We start from the raw sequence: 16,943 nt of genomic DNA on the forward strand, positions 1-16,943 counted from the left end.
GAGAAGGCCGCAAGATGCAACTCCGCCGTAAGGCGAGGAAACCATCCTGGAGCTCTTCAACTTTTCATTAGGAAGCGCTCGTGCGCTGATGAGGTAGAGGGAGTACTCGAGCTCAGAGGTCCAAGCAGAGTCCAGACCCAGCCCATGGGGGGCAGCCACCTTGTGCACACAGCCCGCATCAGGGATCGCACCAGGTTTGTAGATAGATTTGATCTTAAGCAGTTAAGTTGAAACACCAGTTGGAACTATATTTATCTGAGTTGGGCTCCTCGCGCTAGAGTTCATGGCCAAATCCTGTCTGCCTGTGTTGCCAGGCTCAGGCCCACTGCTCATAGGTGCTCTGGAGCTGCTGTTAAGCCACATGGTAGAGCTGAGGGGTTGCAACCCTCCACAGCCAGCAGTTGGTAATACACAGTAATTAGCCCTTTTCAGACCAAATTTTCAAGGCCAGACAAGGTCAGAACCAAGCTAGGGGGAGAAGCTGGCCAGTCCTCAGAAGCAGCACAGTTCTGTCCTTTAGCACTTGGGCAAACTACCCTGAAGGCTTTCCTCCAGTGCCAGGTCAGGTCGGGCCAGGCCAGGCTGGGCGCATGTGGAACAGGACCAGGTTTGAGCAGGGTAGTTTATGCTCTCCTCACTGGGCTGGGCATAGACATGTCTGGAAGAGCCTTTGGCTTGTAGCAAACAACTCTGTTCTTCAACCAGTAAAACCTATTTTTGGAGACAGGGTCCCAATATGTAGTCTAGGCAGGCTGCAACTGAACTCAACCAGCCTGCAGGAGCGCTAAGATTACACGAGTATGCTATTAACCCTGACTCAAAAGACACATTTTAAATGAAAACAGAAACCATGATCCACAGAAGCATGAGACCGGGTGGCAGGACCTCAATGTGTTAAGTGCACACCAGGGCCACTGCAGGGACCAGTGGCCCCAAGTTCTGGGGCTTCGTGGGCTACACACCTGAGCACTCAGAGGAAGACAAAGGTAAAACTAGACTTAAGAACAGAGCCAAACTGAATGCTAGGCAACCTGCCCCACCAGCTTTCCCAAAGTGTATTCTGAACCCATGTGGAGCAGACAGTAGGCGGGGCGGAGCTGAGCGCAGGGAGAGGCGGGTCCCGGGAGACAGCCAGCAAAACGGCTCAAGCAGGCAACTCACCAGCCACGGGCACGCAAGCCCAGAGGCCCAGAAAAGTAACATGAGGCCTTGAGTTCAAGCCAAAAAAAGTAATTACAACAGCAAGACCGTTCAAACTGGGTGTGTGATACAGCACACGCTGTAAAGTGCCGGAGAGCCGAGAGGGCTGCCTGCAGCCTGGAGTCAAGACAAGCCGCCTGAAAGGGAACTCCCGAGAAGTAGCGCGAAGCAGCGGCACTCAATGGACACTGCGGAAAACCAACTAGACAACTTGGAGGTGGGACAGGAGAGAAACTGAGAGGAAGCGAGGAAAGGGGTGACATAAGAAATGTATTCTTTACCTGACTTACATAACTATCCCTTCTGTATATCATCTTTACAATAACAGTAAAAAAATACAAATGAACAAGTAGCAGCTTGCCAGGCGCCGGTGGCTCACGCCTATAATGCTAGGTATTTGGGAGGCTGAGATCTGAGGATCATGTTCAAAGCCAGCTGTCCATGAGACACTTTTTTTTTTTTTTTGGGTCCGGTCATGGGGCCTGAACTCTGGGCCTGGGCACTGTCCCTCAGCTCTTCAGCTCAAGGCTAGCGCTCTGCCACTTGAGCCACAGCGCCACTTCTGGCTTTTTTTTTTTTTTCTGCTTATGTGGTGCTAAGGAATTGAACCCAGGGCCTCAGGCATGCAAGGCAAGCGCTCTACCACTGAGCCACCTTCCCAGCACTCCGTGAGACTCTTATCTCCACCAGAAAACCGGAAGTGGTGCTGTGGCTCAAGTGGTGGAGTGCTCGCCTTGAGTGAAGAGCTGAGGGACAGCGCCCAGGCCCAGAGTTCAGGCCCCACAACCAACAACAACAAAAAAAGTAGTAGCTCTAATCTACTGAATCAAGGATGGAGGGGTTGGAGCTTTAACTCAAGTTAAATGCAGAGTATTAGCCAGTGAGTGAATGTGTCAGATACCAAGTTTGAGTCCTGGTCTAGGACAAAAATGAAAAAGAAAAGATTACAGAGAAAGAGAAGGCTGACATTTCACCTAAGCCACGCAGCAATCTCTGCGGAGAGGCCGAGTGAGCTGTACCTTGGGCTCAGGGCCTCCCCGCTTCTGCAAGCAGCTTCCTTCTCAGTACTGAGTTCACAGGCAAACATGCCTGTAGGCTGAGCTCATTTCACCGTTCAGCAAATGCATCTTGGCCCTCACACACAAAAGGCCTGCCCACCCGTGCCAGCGACACTCGCATTCTAAGCTCTGAGACAGACCAAGCCGACAGTGGCACTTACGAATTTGAGCATGTTCCAGTCGAACACGTAGTCGTAAGAGAAGCCCTGGCGGTGGAACAGGTTCCTGAAGAGCTGTCTCAGGTAGGAGTAGTCGGGCTTGTCATCGAAGCGCAGCGAGCGGCAAAAATTCAGGTATGTGGCAAATTCAGCTGTAAAACGAGAAACCCAAAGCTAACTAGCCATAATGAGCTACAATGCACACCAGTGTCTGTTTCTCCTGGTACCAACACACTGAAGACATAAAAATTGAAATCTGAGCTGGGTGCTGGTGGCTCCCACCTGTCATCCTAGCTACTCAGGAGGCTGAGATCTGAGGATCGCTGTTCAAAGCCAGCCCAGGCAGGAAAGTCCGTGAGACTCATCTCCAATAAACCACTCAGAAAACTGGAAGTGGTGCTGTGGCTCAAGTGGTAGAGCGCTAGCCTTGAGCTGAAGAGCTGAGGGACAGCGCCCAGAGTTCAAGCCTCACAACTGACAAAAAAAAAAAGAAAAAATCTGAAACCTAGTTAGATATAGGTTATCTTAAGGATCCTGGTCTTAGCCAGCCCAGGCAGAAAAATCTGTGAGACTCCTCTCCGATTAACCACTAGAAAACTGGAAGTGGTGCTGTGTCTCAAGCGGTAGAGCGCTCGCCTTGAGCTGAAGAGCGCAACAGCGCCCAGGCCCAGAGTTCAAGCCCCACAACCAAAAAAAAAAAAAAAAAAAAAAAAAGAATTAAAAAAACACACAAAAATGCCAAGGACTAGATGGGGTTGCTTAGTGGTAAAGGGCTTGCTTTGCTCCTCCTCTACCATGCACAAGGCCCTGGGACACATAGCCAACACCTCCAAAAGAATAAGTAAAAATGACAAATCAACACAATAGGGTACAATCTAATTGCACAGCTCCCAAGTGAGAGCACTCAGTCTGGCCTTGTTCTTGTCTCTCTAGAGCACCTTCTAGACAAGAGGGACTCAGGAATACAACAGAAGGAGCAGAAGCCACTGTCTCATTGCACAAAAATGCGCTCCTCTGGCCAATCCTTTTCTAGAAGACAAGGCAGGCAGCCATCTTCCCACAGCAACCAGCTAGCACAGGCAGCCAGCACTGGTGAGGAGCAGGGACAGGGCACGAGGGCAGAGGGCAGAGGGCAGGGCAGAGCGCTCACAGGGATAGCCTTTGCACAGCACTTCAATAGGGGTGGACATCTTCTTCTCACTGATCCTCTCATACTTCTGCCTCTTGGTGGCAGCCTTCAGCCCCTGCCAGGGGAGAGAGCCCAGGTTGAAGTACATCAGCACGTACCCCAGAGACTCCAAGTCGTCTCTTCGAGATTGTTCTGGAAAGAAAAGGGAACTACATGAAAGATGGCACGTGTGTTTACAAAATCAGAAAACCTAGCAAGCATAATGGAAATAAACTTTTTTTTTTTTTTTTTGGGTCCGGCCTGGGTGCTGTCCCTCAGCTCTTCAGCTCAAGGAGAGCGCTCTACCACTTGAGCCACAGCGCCACTTCCGGCTTTTTTCTTTTGGCTTATGTGGTGCTGAGGAATCGAACCCAGGGCCTTGAACATGCAAGACAAGTGCTCTACCACTGAGCCACCTTCCCAGCCCCTGGAAATAAACTTTAAAAATAAAAAATTCAAGGGTAAACAAAGGAGGAGGCTGCAATGCTTGGTAAGAAATGTACGCATTATCCTGCCCATGTAATTGTAACTCCTCTGTACAGTATGTTCACAAATAAAATAAAAATAAAAAAAATAAAAAATTCCCACCAGCAATGTCAATGTCTCAGACAGCTGTTAAGAAAAGCCAGTCCTAGCTGGGCTCTGCGGCTCACGCCTGTCATTCCAGATACTCAGGAGGCTGAGATCTGAGGATCGCAGTTCAAAGCCAGCCCGTTAAACACTAGAAGCGGGCCCAGCCCAGGTGGTAGAGTGCTAGCTGTGAGCACGAGCTCCAGGACAGCGCCCAGACCCCGAGCCCAGGCCCCGGAATTGCCACCCTCCCCCAAGACAGAAAAGCCAGCTCCTGTCCCTTCCGCCACACAGCCTTTGCTGCAGTCAGGTCTGTCAACAGCCTCCAGACCAATGGGCTCTATGCCTTAAGTCGGCCTGCAAGCAGCCCTCTCCCGCAGGCCGGCTCACCGATTCCGAGGTGCGTGTTGATCGAGGCATAGCGTGCCGTCCCTGTGAGGTTCTTGTTCTCTCGGTAGGGGATATGCTGGTGGGTGCGGGCGTCCCGGTACTTCTTGGCCAGCCCAAAGTCAATGATGTAGACTAGGTTGCCTTTCTTCCCCAGCCCCATGAGGAAATTGTCTGGCTTCACATCTCGGTGGATGAAGTTCTTGGAGTGAATATACTCAATTCGACTTATCTACAAGCAGAGAAGCAACGGTAAGACACTCAGTCCCAGAGCAATGTGCCTAGAGAAAGCAGCTGTGTGGCAGTGAGGAATATGCTGATATTTTCTGGTTCTCAGCCAGAGCAGAATGTGGCCACAGAACTCTCACCAAGTCACCTCTCATGTTACTTTCAGCAACCCTGCCTTCCTCACCCAGGCCTGGGCATTTCCTCTCACTGGCTGCCATGAGAGTGGACAGATAGCAGCCTGAGTGACGGCCCACTACTGGGCAGTGTCCACATGACCTGGACTACAAACGAGTCTCCTCGGAAACCAAATGCCCCTTCAGTGGGAAGGTCCTCAGGATGCCGAGGGCAGGCCTCCAAAGCATCCCTTATATCACAGAATGACGACACGGACTTCCTTTACTGTCTGCGCATGACTGGACATAATCACAGAAACTGAGCAATGTATCCTGTCAGGCTCAGAGGCCTGGGCCCCACTGCCTGGCCTCTTCAGGAAAAGGGCCGCTTACCATTTGGTCGGCGAGCAGCAGAACCGTTTTGAGACTGAACTTCCTGGAGCAGAAGTTGAAGAGGTCTTCCAGGCTTGGCCCCAGCAGCTCCATCACCATGACATTGTAGTCCCCCTCAGCCCCGCACCACCTGATGGTGGGGATGCCCACTGGATGAGAAACCAAACAGCACCTCAGCCCAGGCACCCAGAGCGACCTGGTGCTCAAGGGCCTGATAGGCCACAAGACCGCAGTAGTGATGCTTGTCCCCAGGCTATATGTATATGAACAAGTAACAAGGCCCAACAGGCAGTAGCAAGAAGTGAGACTGGATCTGAGTTGATTTCCAGGGACAGTGTACAAAACACAAGCACATGGGGTAACAGTCCAGGCAGTCAGAACTGGCAGGCCAGTCAGAAGCCACAGCTGTACTGGCGAGAGACTGAAATGTAAGCCTGGGAAAAAACAGGAAAGAAAGCTACTATGGGTTGGGTAGGAAAGACATTTTCCTTACTCACTCTGTTGTTGGAAAAACAATAAACACACCTTGAGGATTTACACACTAACCCAGACTTTACACAGGCCAATTGGTGGATGTGAGAATGAAGACAGGATAAATCTAATGAAGAATCCAGAACCCCAAGTGGGGGGAGGGATCTAAAGATTCCTTAAAACCTGAAGGTGGCAGTCCAGAGCAATGCAAAGGTAGCCAGGGAAGCTGGGAGCAGATGACTGTGAAGGCTGACGTGAAACAGGCACAGACAGCAGCCCTGCGGCGGTAGGAGGAGGTGAGCTTCTCAAACCCTCCCTGGACACTGCCCATGCTCTCCCCTGTGTATGTGGCCTCCAGTGTACGCAGCCTGAGCACTCAGCACACACTCCCACACATGGCTCTGCCCTGAGCCTCAGCGCTCTCAGTACTTCCATGACAAGACACTGGGTGAATCCTTCCATCTAAACATCACTTTACTACCTAAAGATAGAATGTAAACTATATAATGTCTAAACGTTGCTGAAACCTAACCCAACAGGAGACCTCCAACACTCCTAACAGCAGCATCTATGACCTATCTGCCCGACCTTGCCAGTGCTTGCCAGGTAACCTAACCAGACGCTGTAGAAAGCAAAGCATGCTGCCTAACACCACATCCATATAGCACTTGACAGTGTCCTTGTGCCATTTGGTGAAGCTTACTTTATCTACTGGAAAGGGTGCTTTTAAGCGTTTTCTTATATACTCAATTTGAAAAAAATTTTTTTTTTTTTGGGGGGGGGAGGGGGTCTGGTTGTGGGGCCTGAACTCTGGGCCTGGGCGCTGTCCCTCAGCTCAAGGCTAGCACTCTACCACTTGAGCCACAGCGCCACTTCCGTTTTTTTTCCTGCTTATATGGTGCCGAGGAATCGAACCCAGGGCCTCCTGCATGCAAGGCAAGCACTCTACCACTGAGCCACCTTCCCAGCCCCCTTGAAAAATTCTTACATATGGATTTCTCAAATCTTTTCTCTAGGTAGACTCTTTTAGGTTGTAAGATACGAACTATTGAACTCCATAAGACTTAAAAGGTAGCATCAGATTGCTTTCCAAGATGAGTAAGTCAACTAACAACGTTGCCAGTATGGACAAGCCAGACCCTCCTTGTAGACTGGACACTGTGCCATGCTTGTGGCACGCACCCGAGGTACAGATCTGCCTCACTGCCTAGGCGGCGAGGGTTCAGATGTGAGTCGTAGTGCCTGCTTAGTAATTTTTTTCTTGGCCAGTCCTGGGGCTGGAGCTCAGGGCCTGGGCACTGCCCCTGAGCTTCTCTGCTCAAGGTCAGCATGTCACCACATGAGCCACAGCACCACTTCTGGCCTTTTCTGTGTATGTGGTACTGAGGAACAGAACCCAGGGCGCTTCATGCCTGCAAGGCCAGCGCTTCACCACTAAGCCACATTCCCAGCCCCATGCTTAATTTTTTTTTAACCAAGATTAAGCAGTTTTTTCTTCAAGAAGTAATGTCTTTGTGGGTTTGTTTTTTTTTTTTTTTGGGGGGGGGGATGACACCAGGTCCTGGGCGCTGTTCCTGAGCTCCTTTTGCTCAAGGCTAGTACTCTACCACTTGAGCCACAGTGCCACTTCTGGCTTTTTCCGTGATTGATTGGAGATAATAGTCGCACAAACTTTCCTTTGTCCTATGATCCTCAGATCTCAGCTTCCTGAGTAGTTAGGATTACAGGCGTGAGCCACTAGTGCCCAGCTGCAAAATACTCTTTAATGGCCCAATTCTAAGAAGCTTAAAACTAGGCCAGGTGCTGGTGGCTCACGCCTGTAATCCCAGCTACTTAGGCTGAGCTCTGAGGATCACAGTTCAAAGCCAGCCCAGGCAGGTAAGTCCATGAAGACTCTCATCTCCCCAATAAACCACCAGAAAACTGGAAGTGTTGCTGTGGCTCAAGAGGTAGAGTGCTGCCCTTGAGCTGAAGAGCTCAGGGACAGCACCCAGGTTCATAGTGCAAGCCCCATGACCGACACACACACACACACACACACACACACACACACACACACACACACACACACACACACACACACACACACACACACACACACACACACACTTTTCAGCAGCTCAGTTTTAAAACAATTAAGCCTGACAATGTTTCTAGACAACGTTGTTACTCAGATAACTGAAAGACAGAACGAGGGAGTATCTAGCTTAGTGGTAGAGCATGTAACAAAGTCCTGAGTTTGATCCCCAGCCCTGCAAACCAAAACATCCATCCAGCTTCCTGGAAAACAGGAGTAGGTAAGACCAGTGGAGATAAACTAGTGCTCAGGCGCCCAGGGGAACCAGGGGCTCTTCAAGGGGAGGAGGGGGTACGAGCATGCACTTCAATACCTAAGATACTTTGCATATCATGTGTGTTCTCTGACAATGTAGAGTAGCTCACAATACAAAGATCATGAGCACACACGTGTGACAGGGCACAAGCCTGTAATCCTAGCAGTCAGGAAGTGAGGCAGGAGGATGTGGAGCATAAAGCCACCCTGGACACACAGAACCCTGTCTCAAAATAACCCAAACAGTTGGGTGCTGGTGGCTCACGCCTATAATCCTAGCTACCCAGGAGGCTGGGATCTGAGGATCATAGTTTGAAGCCAGCCCAGGCAGGAAAGTTTGTAAGACTTTTATCTCCAATTAGGTAGCAAAAAAGCCAGCTCAAGTGGTAGAGCGCCAGCCTTGAATGGAAAAGCTAAGGGACAGACATACCCCAGGCTCTAAGTTCAAGCCCCAGGACAAGTACAAAAACAAACCAACAAACAGAATAGGTTCCAGGGCTGGGATGTAGCTCAGTGGCAAAGCGCTTGCCTAGCAAGTGCAACGTCCTGGGTTCGATCCCCAGTACCAAAAAAGAAAAGACAAAAAAAATACAGTTAAAAAAAAAAAAAAACCCAAACAAACAGAATAGGTTCCAATTCAGGCTGAGACTGGGCCTCCAGAAGAATTCTATTGGCAAGACTCATTCTTCAATGTTACCATGTTTTCATGGTTCTAAATTTCCTAGTAAATTCCCTTCTGCTCCTTTAGTCAAATTATTGTAAAATCCAGAGAATTCTTAAAGAAAAGACTGTTAAGATTAAGGTGGAAGCGTCTCTACACCTGGCCCAACTGAATTCAGTGCTCAAAGCCTTGGGGTGGATACGCTTGAGGCGGCTGAGGTGGAAATCTTTGTCCTACCCAAGAGAAAACTGGAGCCCAGAATGTTCCAAGCCTCCCTTCCCAAAGTTCAAAGGAAAACATGACCCAGCAGGCAGTACCAGGGACTACCTCAGGAGACCCCAAACAAGGCTGACACTCATATCACATCATAAGCCCACATGTGTATTCTGACATACAAACTTGGGCTTCAGACTACTTTCTAGCCAAAAACGGCGGTACTTAAACAAAAGCCTAAGACTGATTCTTTCTGACCAATGAGGCCTTCAGTGCCTAAGTCTCTGAACACAAAGATCTGGTCAAGGCAGTGAGTAGACCCTTGCCTTTCCCTAGATGAACCAGAAGCGTTGACTTGTGGCGCTTCTCCCTCACCACGCAAAGCCAAGGCCTTTGTTGGCTGCCAGTGGCTCACGCCTGTAATCCTGGCTACTTAGAAGGCTGAGATCTGAGGATCCCAGTTGGAAGCCAGCCCAGGCAGACAGATACAAAGGACTTGTATATACAATTTACCAGCAAAAAGCCAGAATTGGGGGTATGGATCAAGTGGTAGATTGCAACGGCGGGGGGGGGGGGGGGGGAAAGCCAAGCAAAACTGTGAAGTCCTAAGTCCCAGTACCCGCAAAAACAAACCCAACCCAACCCAGGCTTTCATAAGGGCGTACCTCCTCCTTGCATCATTTTGTAGATCTTGCTCTCAATATGGAGCTGAGGGTGTTTGGTTTTGACACATTCAAGCTTGATGGCCACTTCTTCTCCTGCAGCAATGTCCGTACCTTGGCAAAGAAAGAAAACCACACACATTATCCATGTGGTGTCCACTCAGCGCAGAATGGAGACATCTACTTAATACCCTTTGGTGCACTGCCCATGAGCCATTCCTTACAAACACTGATTTTCATTTTCTGCGATGGACCAAATAGCGGGTCCTCGTTCCCTTCTGTTGTGTGATGGTACTGCCAGGTCATAGACATCTGTGGAGAGCTACTCTCAAAGTGCTCAAGAAAGCCTTTTTAGGCACCCATTTCCAACTACTTCCAGTCACCAGAGGTCCAGGCCCTGCCCTTTCTGGCCTGAACCTTCCTATGAGTCCCATCTGTCGGACCCCGCACCTCCCACCCCACCCAATGAACTGTGGCCCAGTTCCAGGCTGTCTCCTGTGCTGCCTTGATAGGCACTGGGGAGCGGCTGAGGTGCCCTTTGGGAGACATGCCTTCCTCACACCACAGCCTGGGCCTAGTCAGGTACGACATTTACCACTCTCACGCTGGGCCATCTGCGGCCAGCTGAGTCCCCCCAAGGTGCAGAGTAATCTCTAAACCGTCACAAGCCTGGCAAAGGTCCTCAATCAGACCAACAGATTCCTCGCTCCCTCTCTGGGGACACCAGACCAAAAGGTGTCCCAAGGCCCCAATAGCACCACCACAGGACACACCAGGTACACACACCACCACCACACGACACACCGAGTGCACACCTTTTGTTAGTCTAACGCCATGACAGCTAGCCTACAAGTTTGAGGCAAAAATCAGGTTTCATGTAGAAGTGTTAAATCTATGCTTTAGCCCAGTAGGATCTGTGCTGGGTACAGGAGAGGGGAGCAGGGCACCCTGGCTAGCCACCTGCCCGCCCCCCCCCCCCCGACAGAGTTACTCTTGCCAACCGAGATGGGGTGGGGATCTGCTGTGTATCTCCCAGAGAACCGAGGAAACAAAGGTGCTATCAGCCACTCAACACGGAATCACAGGAAAAGGTGGAGCCAGACCAACTTAAGCATCAGGACAACCCAGCTGCCGACCCCCCTCAGTCCAGGGAACAACCAAGAACCACAGAAGTCATTTTGGTCTGCTCGGACAGCTACCTCTAGGCAAGCTTCGGCCCAAAGCCCGCCGCCAATGCTGTAGATCCACAAGAATGACTGCATTGGACCACTGCTGGTGATCATGCTAAAGACAAGAACGTCACTTACCACTCAACAAAGACAAGACAGGTAATAAATACATCTTATTCTGATTGTCTACAACCAGGACAATCTACCCAATTACAAGAGAAATGACTTCATCTAAAATGTACTTGCAAATGAAAAATGACCTCTGAGTTCCTTTAAGGACCTGGACTCTGCACAGAAGTCACCAGCCGCCAGCCAGAGGAAGGGTGACTCATCTCACTAGTTACATCAGCACCTCCCGATATCACACACACAGCACAGCCTCTGGGCCAGCACCACAGCCTGGGGCCGGCTGGCTGGCCAGCCAGATGGACCAGGACCTTCAGGAAAGCAGAGAGCTCAAGCTCTACTGCTCTGTGGCAAGCTCACGTCTGACGATCACTCCTGCAAGAACGACAGTTGGGGACAATGACCACTGGCTCTCTAGAACACATCATGAATCCCATCTCTTCGTGAACCAGGAAACAAAGATGTAAGCGTGGACACGAAGGCCACAGGGGCGCTGCACACAGCCTCCATAAGCACCTGGCAGCAGCACCCACCCCGGGGCCCGAGAGCAACTCCCATCACCTACTCAGTGAGAAGACCCTGCCGGGAAGCTTCAGAAGAGTGCTGTGTGTTCTGTGTGTCTCAAAACAGACTCAGGTGTCTGCAGCCCGGCCACTGCACCTTGCCAGCTGGTGGCACCTCCTGAGCCCACTGGCCATGCTGCTCACAGTGCAGTCCTCACACTGCCACCAGAGGGCAGACGCAGAGTAAGGCGCGCGGAGGAAGGCTGATGGCAACTTAGCACTGGTAACAATGTTCTTTTTTCAATTATACTTTATGTAAGTTAGCTACACAGGAGGCTGAGATCTGAAGACCGAGGTTTGAAGCCAGCCCAGGCAGGAAAGTCAATGAGACTCTTACCTACCAAAAAAGATGCCAAAAGTGGAGCTGTGGCTCAAGTGGTAGAGCACTAGCCTCAAGTAAATGAAGCTCAGGAACAAGTGCCAGGCCATGACCTGTTCAAGCTCCAGGATCGGCACCCCAAAACAAAACAGCAATGAAAAACACATCAGTTTGCAGATTTGAGATTATAAAACAAGGCCGGGCGCTGGTGGCTCATGCCTGTAATCCTAGCTACTCAGGAGGCTGAGATCTGAGGATCATGGTTCAAAGCCAGCCCGGGCAGGAGAGACTGTGAGACTTCTATCTCTAACAAACCACCAGAAAACCGGAAGTGGCACTGTAGCTCAAGTGGTAGAAAGCTTGCCTTGAGCTGAAGAGCTGAGGGACAGCGCCCAGGCCCAGAGTTCAAGCCCCACGGCCGACAAAAAAAAAAAAAAAAAAAAAAAGGAAATTATAAAACATGGCTTTCTATCACAGGTAGATCCAAGACTACTATTAGAAAGAATTGAATATTTAAAAGATAGCTTGAGTTCTGGATGCCAGATTCAGAACAAGGAGAAATGTTTATTCAGGTTGACTGTTTATATAAGGACATTTACTACCCCAACAACCTCATCCCTCTGCACAGTCAACAATCCTAGCTCCAAAGGAGGGTATCCTTAGGAGAGGAGACAAAGGCTCAATGTCTGTGTGCGTCTGATCATGTGAAGTAATATTCATGGAAATGAACTCCAGAAAATCGAAACAAGGTTCTTTGTTGCTGTTTTGTTTTCTTTCTGTCTTGTTCATTTATCTGTCTTTAGGAGGGAAGACTTCTGGAGGAGAGGGGAGGCTGGGGAGGCAGAAGGCCAGGTTGTCTGTGGTGATATGGAAAAGCCAGCATGGATGGAATCAGTGTAGGAGTAGCAGCTGCTGGGGCCAGGCCTCCGTTCTTGCTTTTGTCTCCTAGATGGTAGGGTCTAAGGACCAGACAGGTAGAATGAAAGTTTTTTGCCCACAGTTGATACTTGTGCTTTAGTCTCTGAGCCTCACCTGGGTGGATGGAATACTCAGACTTTATGAAGTGCTTAAGCACTCTTTGGTCTCTCCTTCATCTCTGTTCCTTTTTACCTGATGGCTCTTGCAGCAGCATGCTAGGGTGTCTGAATACCATGGCAGCTACTTTTGCATTAGGAAGGTGTTGTGCCGGCTCGTTTCCAGTGGAGGCAGCCGTGCTCAGCAGTTAGTTCCTTGGGAGGTGGCCTTTGCCCTTCTGTTCCAGGACTCCTGCTTGTTGACAAGACAGTCCTCAGTGGAAATTGCTAGCATCTGTGCTGGTCACTCAGCGTGCCTTTCGGCCGGCCCCAGTACAGCACACGCTGGGTTAGGGCCATAGACTTCACCACCTGCTTTTACCTGCTTAGCTTGAGAGGCATAATTTTGCTTTTCTAGAAGTAGTACTCCTCTTCAACCTGACCAGTGTCCGTACCTAGGGAATCTTGTCTTCAGTGAACCAGTGATACCTTGTCCCATAGGGCTGGGACTGTGGCTCGGTGGTAGAGTGCTCACCTAGCACACATGAAGCCCTGGGTTCCATTCCTCAGCACTACAGACACAGAAAAAGGTGCAATTGCTGCTATGGCTCAAGCGGTAGAGTGTTATCCTTGAGCAAAAGCTCAGGGGCACTGCCTAGGCCCTGAGTTCAAGCCCCAGTACTGGCAAAAAACAAAATATTAGCTGTTCTAACGTGTTATCATGTGTCTAAGTGGCATGGTGCTAGCCAAAGTGAAGGGATCTCTGGTTTCCACAGCCTCAACCAAAACAAAACAAAACCCCACACACTTTCACCCTAACAGCAATAAGCTAATACAGGGGTGGACACAGGGTTAAGAGGCTGCCTCAAACCAGCAAGCTCATCATCCTGCCAAGGTGTTTTTACAGCGTGGGCTGTGGGGCCTTCACGGCCTACCCCTGAAGAGCCTTCCACATCAGACTGGCTTAAATAAAGACTGAGATTGGACTTTTGGAAACTTGGTCTTTAGAATCAGCGTCATGATGCTGTTACTCTCTGAAGGGGCGTTTTTGGGTTCAACATGAATGCTAATGTGCAGGACCACTGCGCCAGACCAACCTTCTGAACAGCACATCACCAGGGCATGGTCTTCCCTCCCTCAGAGCTCCATCCACCTTGGATGTCCAAGGCCCCAAGCAGAAAACCCAAAACCAAGAGCCAGGCTCAAAACAAGGCAAGCCCCACTGGGAGAGTGGAGTGCTTTATAAGAAATCCTGAGGCAGCAACTGGATTGGTCTCAATTACCCTCCTACTTTTAATACACACCACACAGCCTTGGAGACAAGGACCCAATTCCTCAATTCTCGTCATGGCGGACAGTGTGGTAAGGATAAGCCAATACGCTGCATGGCTCAGACCAGCCCTCTGCCTCTAGGGGTTCCTCCCCCCAGGACCTGCCTTTCTAAGCAATATCTCATGTTTTAGTTCCTCAGTAAGACTTGAAAGCATAGCAATGTGGGCAAAGAGACAATGAGATGGAAAGATTAGCAGTGTTCAAGCCAGCAAGCAAGCAGAGTCACAGGGCACTCAACCCCAGAACTGTAGCAATCCACTTCAGAACACACAGGAAGTCAGGTACACCTCTCTGGAGGTCAGCCCACCTGGCCAAGTGCCCGCTGTGTGGCCAGCACAGTGAATGCGCAGTGAGCCCTCACCAGGCCCCCGTCTCCAAGAGGAGCACCCACACCCGAATGCTGTGTGACAGCCACACCACACGTGAAGTGCTGGTCATCTTCAGAAAGCACAAAGTGTTTGGGCAAGGACTCTGAGACCAATGGTCTAAAATACCTTTTTTAAAAATTTTAATTTCTTTAATATTTTGCCTTAGGGCTTGAGCTCAGGGCCTGGGCACTGTCCCCTGAGGTTTTTTTGCTCAAGGAGCGCTCTATCACTTGAGCCACAGCTCCACTTCCAACTTTTTCTGAGTAGTTTATTGAAGTCTCATGGCCTTCCTGCCTAGGCTGGCTTTGAACCATGACCCTTAGATCTCAGCCTCCTGAGTAGCTATGATTATAGGCGTGAGCCACCGGCGCTTGGCTTCAAAATGCCTACCTTTTGATGCCTGTGAAAGGGTGGCTATTAACTTTCCAGTAGATCCTAAGGTTAAAACTTTTGCCAAAATCTATTTGTTCTATAAATATGCCAAGCAGCTTCAATGTGCCCAGCACTTTTGACTCCTAAACATTGCAGAGAAGACATCTAGCTAACTACCTGGTCATAAATATTTAAACAGCAAAACCCCAACGTCTCTAAAGCAGATTTTACTTAGCAGGAGTATAGGTTCAAAGGCATCGAGGCAGCACATGATGAAGTTACCCTGTGCACCCAGGTAGCAAATGTAACCGAGGACACCTCAACACCTGACCAGCCCCAAGGTCCTACAGACGGGTGGAGTGTGGAGTGTGGAGTGAGGAGTCCCTGCAGAAGCCGGCTGCTTTACAAACATGTTTGCCCCAGACAGGCCGCATCTCCTCCAGCCGCACAGCACTGGCAGGCTGCAAGTGCTCGCGATCACGGTGTGTGGAACAATCCGAGTACAATTCCACGAAGAAGCACAGCAAAACGAATTTAAAAGCCGCCAACTAGAAGCTGTCAGCCAACTTTTAATGACACGTGTGCACACCTTTTCTCTGTGAATCTGACATAACCCAAACATTTTTTTTTTTCGAGTTTACTTGGAGAATTATAGTCCAAAGTGAGGACCAGCCGGGTGGCGCCAGGCGCTCAGGCGGCCGTTCCAAGCCAGGCCGTTCCTCCCGGGCGGAAGCGGGGCGGTGGCACGACTCGGGGACAAAGCCCCGGCCCCGAGTTCAAGCCCCGGCCCGCACGGAGACGGAGGCCGTGGCAACTTTCTCGCCCCTTTCCCTGCCTCCAGCTTGCCCGGGCCAACACTGGCGGGGCATTCACCTCAGCTCTAACTCCCGTCGGCTCCGGGCTCCGCAGGCCGGCGCGGCGGGCCCGGGCCGGAGGAGGGGGGCCGGCCAGGGCCCCAAAGGCGGCTCCCCTCCGAGGGGCCGCCGCCCGGGGCCGCGCCACAGCGGGGCCGGGGCCGGGGCTGGGGCTGGGGCTGGGCCGGGTCTGGGGCTGGGCCGGGGGCCGGGGGCCGGGGCCGGGTCTGGGCCGGGGGCCGGGGCTGGGTCTGGGGCCGGGTCTGGGCCGGGGCCGGGGGCCGGGGCTGGGTCTGGGGCCGGGTCTGGGGCCGGGTCTGGGCCGGGGCCGGGGCCGGGTCTGGGCCGGGGCCGCGGGCGCCCGACCCCCGCCGGCCGCCGGGCCTTTGTTTACGGCGGAGGAGGAGGGCGGCCGGGCGCCCCCGCCCCGCCCGCCCCGCGCCCCCGCCCCGCCCGCCCCGCGCCCCCGCCCGCCCCGCGCCGCGCCCCCGCCCCGCGCCCCGCGCCCCCCGCCCGGCCGTTGGCCCCGGGCGGCCTGCGGCCCGGCGGCGCCCGCGCAGCCCCGGCCTCCCGGCGACCCCGCCCGCGGGCCCGGCCCGCTCCGAACGCCCGGACGGGCCTCACCGAGATAGATGTCTCCGAAGGAGCCGCTGCCGATCTTGCGGCCCAGCCGGTACCGATTCCCGACCCTCAGCTCCATGGCGGCGGCGCGGCTCGCTCCTGCCCGCCCGGCCGCTTCCTGGGTCTGCGCTCCGGGAGGCGGCGCCGCTGCTGCTGCCGCTACTGCGGGTCCCGTCCGGCTCCGCCCCTCACGGCCCCGCTTTCACCATCGCTTTCCGGCCGCCCCGCCGCTCCCAGCGCCTCAATACGGGGCGGATGGGACAGTCCGAGCGCCGCCGCCGCTGCTCCGGCCCCCGCCGGCCCCGCTCGCCCTCTCCCCGCCGCGGATGGACTCGGATCTTCCGGGCCTAAATCCCCCTTCAGCTGCCTAAAGGAGCCGCCGCCATCGCGCTATGACGTCACTTCCCCTAGCAACCCCGGCAGGGCGGGGCCGCGCAATTGGGGGCGGGGCCTGCCGTGCGCCTGCGCGAGGCCCAGCGGCTCTGGACCGGAGCCCCGGCTTCGCGGTCTCCCCCTTCCCCACGCAGACCCGGGGGGTCGCGCCTGGGCCCCTCGGTGGACCCCTGCGAAGTCGAGGAGGGCCGCCTTTCCT

General features: G+C 52.5%; 1 protein-coding gene across 3 annotated transcripts in view; it reads right to left on the reverse strand.

Moving 5' to 3' along the window:
- Csnk1d (casein kinase 1 delta) overlaps window positions 1–16,735 on the reverse strand; it is a 25,345-nt gene extending 8,610 nt beyond the window's left edge. The window contains exons 1-6 of one of the 3 annotated variants that reach the window (XM_070031702.1): window positions 16,355–16,728; window positions 9,618–9,728; window positions 5,276–5,424; window positions 4,545–4,773; window positions 3,567–3,737; window positions 2,420–2,568 (exon numbers count right to left, since the gene is read on the reverse strand). In XM_070031702.1, coding sequence (XP_069887803.1) covers window positions 2,420–2,568; window positions 3,567–3,737; window positions 4,545–4,773; window positions 5,276–5,424; window positions 9,618–9,728; window positions 16,355–16,430 — 885 coding nt within the window. In that variant the 5' untranslated portion in view covers window positions 16,431–16,728. Of the gene's footprint in view, window positions 1–2,419; window positions 2,569–3,566; window positions 3,738–4,544; window positions 4,774–5,275; window positions 5,425–9,617; window positions 9,729–16,354 lie in introns of all 3 variants that reach the window. The other 2 variants (XM_070031703.1, XM_070031704.1) reach the window with 2 other exon arrangements.
- Between the last annotated feature and the right edge of the window lie 208 nt (window positions 16,736–16,943).

Source organism: Dipodomys merriami, unplaced genomic scaffold (assembly GCF_024711535.1).
Source record: "Dipodomys merriami isolate MVZ:Mamm:240054 unplaced genomic scaffold, mDipMer1.0.p SCAF_202, whole genome shotgun sequence".
Lineage (NCBI taxonomy): Eukaryota > Metazoa > Chordata > Mammalia > Rodentia > Heteromyidae > Dipodomys > Dipodomys merriami.